Here is a 6,684-nt window from a genome sequence, read left to right as displayed (position 1 = left end):
GGCGGAAATTTCTCCCTCGCTAGCTAATATCTCAGCTCGCAGGGCCGCCTCTGAGTGGATCTGAGCAATCTGTCAACCCAGCCGGGGAGCCACCTCAAAACAGATCGGGTTACCCCTGATTGACAGCGTCACCATGGCAAATAATTTGACTAAAACTATTGTCTTCTCCTGGCAGTCCCCGGGTCAGATAACCGGACCAATCACAGCGCGGATAATCACTTTTCATGCCAGCTTAGAATAATATTATTTAAAAAAAAGGGGGGACAGAGAGAGAAAGAAAGGGGGGGGAAAACTCCGAGAGGGAGAGGAGCGAGGCAGCAGGGCTTTACCACTATATTATGTGGGATCTTGCGGCGGCGGGGGGTGGGGGGGAAGCAGGGAGATCCCAAACCGGCGGTCGAGGGGGGTGGGAGAGCCGCGGCCGCTGCGAGCGCTGCAGATAGGAGACAAAAGAGGCACGAAGTTACTCTCGCAACTTGGACTTACAAAAAGGAGGCGGCCGGGGGGGGAAAGCCGCCCGCGCTCGGGCTCCCGAGACTTTTTTCTTCGCTCTTCGCCTTTTTTGCCCGGCTCCCGCGGCCGCTCCGGGGCCGGGCGCCGCCGATGGCCGCGGCCCCCCGCGCCCGGCCGTGACGCCCGACCGGGCCCCGCCGGGCGCCGCCGCCCCGGGGCCGGCCCCGCATGCCGGGCGCTGCCCGCCGCCCCGCGCCGCTCCCCTCTATGCGGCCGTAGGGTGCGCGGCGGGGCAGGGCTCACCATGTCGATGCTCCCGACTTTTGGCTTCACCCAAGAGCAAGTGGCCTGCGTCTGCGAGGTGCTCCAGCAAGGCGGCAACATCGAGCGGCTGGGGCGGTTCCTCTGGTCCCTCCCTGCCTGCGAGCACCTCCACAAGAACGAGAGCGTCCTGAAGGCCAAGGCGGTGGTGGCCTTCCACCGGGGCAACTTCCGCGAGCTCTACAAGATCCTGGAGAGCCACCAGTTCTCGGCGCACAACCACCCCAAGCTGCAGCAGCTCTGGCTGAAGGCGCACTACATCGAGGCGGAGAAGCTGCGGGGGCGACCCCTAGGGGCGGTGGGCAAGTACCGGGTGCGCCGCAAGTTCCCGCTGCCCCGCTCCATCTGGGACGGCGAGGAGACCAGCTACTGCTTTAAGGAGAAGAGCCGCAGCGTCCTCCGCGAGTGGTACGCCCACAACCCCTACCCGTCCCCACGCGAGAAGCGGGAGCTGGCCGAGGCCACCGGCCTTACCACCACCCAGGTCAGCAACTGGTTCAAGAACCGCCGGCAGCGGGACCGCGCCGCCGAGGCCAAGGAAAGGTACGGCTCCCCCCGGCGCCCGAGGCTCCCCGGGTTCGGCGAGGGCGTCTGTCCGCCAAAAGCCAGCCCCGGGAGAGGCGGACGGGACCCCTTCCCCGCCGAGACCCCGCTCCCCGCACAACCGCCTCGGCGGCCCCGGGGCAACCCCTTCGGCCGGAGGCGCTTCCCACGGCCGGCGGCGACTCCCGCTTAAGCAGCGCGGCCGCCTCCTCCCCGCCGCAACCCAGCGTGGAGCCCCGCCGCCGCCGGCCTCGCGGGGACCGCGGCCCGCCGGGAAAGGCCGGCGGCGGCGGGACTGAGGGCGAGGGCTCCGCGCCCCGCACAGCTCGGAGCGTGTTCTCGGGGGTTATCCCGGTGCAGAGAGGGAAAGCCGGGGCGGGGGGCGGGGGGGGCAACCGGGAACGAGTGGGTCTGAAGGCTGTTTGCAAAAATTGCTTCTAACGTCGGCTTCTGGCGCGAGGCAGAGAGAACCGGACAGGGACTGACGCGAGCGACCTCATACCTCCCCCATTAAATTGCTGTTCGTGTTCACTACCCAGCAAGGTGCTCATGAATGCACCTTAATAGACCTATATTCATACACCGAGCGTGATTCCGAAACCGTGGTTTTCTCCTTAAATGAGGTGAAGGGACCATTAACTGCCGGACAGAGGTTAATGCCTACACCCTTGCGTATTCGGGATGACTTTTCTGTCAGCAGTCCCTGTGCCTTAGGCAGATGGCTTGAAGAAGCAAAAAGCGTCCTCTAACTGCACAGTGGCTCCTCACTAGCTCGCTGAATTGCTGGGTCCATACGGATCTGATCGTGGGGCCTGCGCGGTTAATTAACGAATTAGAAATCTCCCGTAGATCCGTCCCTCTGAGGAGACTCCTTTTCTTCATTTCTGCCTAACGTGTTTTGGAAATGGCCAGCGCCGCGGCCGCGCAGCTGTGCAGCCCAGCAGGTTCGGGCTCCACACGGATTTGCTCCATACATTTCCCAAAACGGTGCTAGAGCTTTAATTTTCCTTCAAATCCCTGCAAGTGTTGGTTTTATGAGATGTTAGAGATCCTTTTTATTGCTGATAGCGGGGACTCGCCTTCAAATATCCAAAGGAAATGAAGGTTACACTTATTCCTTTTTTTTTTCCTGAAGAATCAAATTTTAAAGTTCTCCAGAGACAAATAAGGTTTTTGACATTGAAAAATACACTTAACCTAATATTACACTCCAGGCGTTGGAAAACAGACCATTCATGGGATTGCCATTCGCTCAAGCAAACTTGCTCAAACAGAGCTTTCTTGTCTATTTTTATTTTTTTGGCACAAAGTGTCTCCAGCCACATTCTGCAGCCCTTATTGAGGAAAAACCGTCAGCGCAATGGCTTCACTTCTCTCGACCAAATCCTGCAGGATAGGGCCCCCTCTGCCAGACAGTGTGTTTCAAAGCTTCCTCAGAAGCTTTTAGACTTGCAATGCCTTCGGTATTACAGGCAGGGCTGTGTCTAAAGTATTTCTGCGAGGGCTATGTCTAAAAGCCGCGTTAGCATTGACGGGATGGCCACCCCCACCCCATCTTGCCCCTCACCTTTCAAAAAAAAAAAAAAACAAACCATATATATGTATCTGCAAGACCTTGGCCAGCCTCCAGTGATTTCTCGGTATTTACGGTGATGAATTCGGTGATGAATTTTGAAATTACGTCCTGCCTTTCCGAGCCGGCTACCTCTATCGGTAGGCACACCAGCGGTGCCAGCTACCCCCGCTGCAGAGCTGGGCGAGGGGCCACCCAGGCTGCGCCCTCCACCGCCCGGGCCGAGGAGGGACAGAGGGGTAGCAGTGGGCGTGCGGAGCATTTCCCAAGAGGGCCAGGGAAATAAGCGAGTTAACTCTGTTTGCTTGCCTTGCCTTCCATATTGGGCTATGTTTTGAGCTTTAAGCTCAGGGCGAGGGGAAAAAAATCCATCCAGTCACTTAAGCAAGAGCCTTTCCTGCCTGACGCGAGCCTTGGGAGGCTGTGTTGCTGCTGCGCAGGGCGATCCTGCCTACAACTCGCCATGCTTTGGCCTCCCCAGGAGAAATCACGGCCCAACTACTCTTCAGCTCCGGGACCAGTTTTAAAGTTAAAAAGTCCTTTGTTTTTTTAATGCCTTCCTCCCTCTCTTCCCTTCCCATCCTCCCCCCTCTCCCTCCCCACGCTGTGCAAACGCTTTGGGCGCAGAAAATGACGTTTTGGCAAACTGACACTTTCCGCTGGGCTAGTGGGAGACTCTGTTTACAAGCTTGGTGGACCTTAGACCTTTGTGCCAGATGAAGAGGCCTTGGAGGTTTGCAGAGTTTGTAAACCTACTGTTTCTGCGTTCCCCTCCACTCGCCGCCCCCGGGGCCCAGCTCCCCGCCGCCCGCCGCCCCTGGTCCCACAGTGCGTGCCCCAGAGCGGGGACCACACGGTGATTTCCCTCCCTCTTTTGTGTTTCCTATAGGGAAAACAACGAGAATTCCAACTCCAACAGCCACAACCCGCTCTCAGCGTCAATGAACGGGAATAAGACAGTTTTGGGGAGCTCAGAGGACGAGAAGACGCCATCAGGGACCCCGGATCACACCTCCTCCAGCCCCGCGCTGCTGCTCAGCTCCAATCCTGGGCTGCAGCCCCTGCACGGCCTGGGTCACCCCCAGGGCCCCAGCGCCATCCCTGTGCCCAGCACCGACCCCATGCACCACCACAGCTTGCAGGACTCCATCCTCAACCCTATGTCATCCAACTTGGTTGATCTGGGCTCTTAAAACAGTGTACACGCTCCCTTCTTCCCATCAGCCCTCCTTTACTCTTTCTTTTTTTTTTTTTTCTTTTTTTTTCCCTTAATCTTACCAGAGACTTTGAAAGCGACGACAAACTCCTTAGTGGATGTGTTGTGCCCTTTGGCAGCAGGCTGGCTGCAGGTTTGGAAGGTATCGGACTCGGCTGTGGGCAGTGATGTTGTGAAAAGCCTTAAGGGTTGCTTAAAGGTGGTCTCAAGCGTGTAAGGACTGTTGGACAGGAGCTGTGATTTTCACGGCAGGCTGTAAGGCGGTTCGGTGCAGCAGCTCTTTCCAGCCTTAACTTCACAAATCTTTCCATGGTGTCACTTGATCGGCCGGTCTGTGTGGGAAGAGACACATTGTAATCTTCTTTTTTTTTTCGGGGGGGTGGGGAAGAAAGGGGAGCTCAAGGCCGCTCTTGCCATGCCTGTTTGGAAGTTACATATTGCTCCCGTTATTCTATTGTAGCTATGTATCTGTGGCAGGTGTACGATGTACAATTTCAACTAAGAATACAAAAGTTGTAGTCAAGTTATAGCAGCAACATGCGCTCTAAGCAGACTCTGTAACCTTCTTGTAGCTGATGCTATGCAGAGACGGCTTCTTTGGCCTTGTCCATGTGGTGCTTTCGCCATTTGCTGGGTGGGAAAGGAAGTGATGGCCCGGCTCCAGCCCTGGCCCCGGAGGAAGGCAGGGGCAGATTCTCCCCTCGGTGTGCAATGAGGGCAGGAGCGGGCTTTAAAAAAAAAAAGAGGAATTGCTGCTCAAGGTTAGACCTAAACGACAGTATCAAGCGCAAGTCACTCACCTTAGTTTTGTTTATTGTTTATATTATGTGAATACATTCTTTGGAAAATATTTCTGCTTTTATTTTATAATAAAATTTAGAAATCTAACTCAGCGTGCGGCTGCTTCACTTGGCCACGGGATGTTTTCAGGCTCAGCCCTGAGCGGAGCAGAGTGGGCAGCCCGGTGGCTGGGGCTGACGGCACTCACCCGGGGGGGACGGTGGACACCCGGGCCGTGTAGGGGCCCCCGGGTGTCTCCCCCCGGGGTCCTCCCCGTGCCGCCGCAGAAACGAGTGGGCCTCGTCCCCCACCGGACCCCCCGGGCCATCAGACGGCACCCCCGCACCCCTGCCGTCCCTGGGGTGACCCGCGGAACAAAGCCTGGGCACGTCGGGGGCCGCTCCCACTCAGCCCGGTGAAGTGGCGTTCGCTCCCTGCGGGAGCGAGGAGGCAAGAGGACAAGGAAGGACAGGCGGTGCGGACCCTAAGGGGAGCGAGGAGGTCGCCCACCTGTTCCCCCGAGGGCACGGCCGGGCGGGCCGCCGGCTTGTCCGCCCCGCTGTCCGCTGGCCCCGGCAGAAAGCCGCCCCGGGGGGGGCGCGCAAGCTGAGAGTGGCCAAACCCTGCTCCGGGGTCCGGCACGGCTGGACTGCAAATGCCTTTCCAGCTCCTGTGGGGGTGATGCCGGGAATGGGATTTCTCTATACCGCTCCTTTTTCTTTCTTTCTTTCTTTTTTTTTTTCCCCCCGTAAGCACAGGGTGGCAAAAGAGACAGGCAAGTTGCTTGCAAATTTGCTTCATTAAAAGATAAGAGCTCAGGGTGATTTCATTACAGCTTGCACCCTCGCTACCAACTCTTTGCTAGAAGCCGAATGTGATATTATCATCTGTTTAAAATGTTCCTTAGACCTTGCAATGGGTTTTATACTCCCCCCCCCCAAAAAAAAAAGAATTTCTTGTGAAAAATAAAACGATACGGCTTCAAGCGGGATAGAAATATGTGTAGATCAGCAAAGATCGCGTCCAGGTTTCAGACGCTGGCTGAAATTTCAATCAACGGGAGTTTTGTGCGGGCAGTGTCCTAATTTGATATAATCTGGGGCTGGACTAGCGCCTCTGTGCGTTTGTGGGTGTCCGCTAAAAGCACATTTCTCTGAGGCCCCGTTAAAGTCTATAGAAGGGAAGGTACAGATATCGGTAACAGGGAGCATCAGCCTCGGAAAAAAAGCTCTCTCTTACTCGTGGTTGTAAATCCAGTGTTCTCGTTATGCTGGGGTGCAGCGGGGTACAATGTTATAGAGGAGGCAATGTGGTATATTCAGGTTTATGTTTCTCTGTTTCTGCTCTTTGGGGTGATTTTTCAGCAGCGGAGTTGATGTGGCTGTTGCCTCTGCTATGGGAGCGTACCAGTGTGGTCCTACACGCGTTAGGGTCTAAGTAGCAGATCCCGTTATTTCCGTCGAGGGGCATCTAATAATTTTAGCTATGAATTCTAATCCTTTGACAATAAACATTTCGCAAGTAGAGGAACCATCGCTTCCTAGGGCTACAGAAGATCTCTGCTCTCTGTAAAATAACACATGCGGTGGTGCAATATTGCAGAGAATTAATTAATTGGCTAGTTAATTATTTTGTATTTTTAGACATAGAAGTAAGTTTGGGAAGGAAAACAGAACGACTGGGTTAATAAAACATGGCCTCGAAACCGAAATAAAGCCTTAAGGCTTTGCCCGCTGGAGGAAAAAAAAAATAAATTACAAAAAAAAATAGAGAAAGAGTAAAGCCAAGCCGGGGAACA

The 6,684-nt window shown here is 55.6% G+C and overlaps 1 protein-coding gene across 1 annotated transcript; it reads left to right on the top strand.

The window, feature by feature from the left end:
* The first annotated feature begins 264 nt into the window (after positions 1-264).
* SIX2 (SIX homeobox 2) lies at positions 265-5,042 on the top strand. Its single transcript, XM_075042850.1, has 2 exons — positions 265-1,317; positions 3,780-5,042. Exons 1-2 carry the CDS (start codon positions 758-760, stop codon positions 4,081-4,083), a joined length of 864 nt encoding a protein of 287 aa, XP_074898951.1. The 5' UTR covers positions 265-757; the 3' UTR covers positions 4,084-5,042.
* The last annotated feature ends 1,642 nt before the right edge of the window (positions 5,043-6,684 follow it).

Source organism: Buteo buteo, chromosome 12 (assembly GCF_964188355.1).
Source record: "Buteo buteo chromosome 12, bButBut1.hap1.1, whole genome shotgun sequence".
Taxonomy (NCBI): domain Eukaryota; kingdom Metazoa; phylum Chordata; class Aves; order Accipitriformes; family Accipitridae; genus Buteo; species Buteo buteo.
This window is presented reverse-complemented; position numbering and strand designations above follow the sequence as displayed.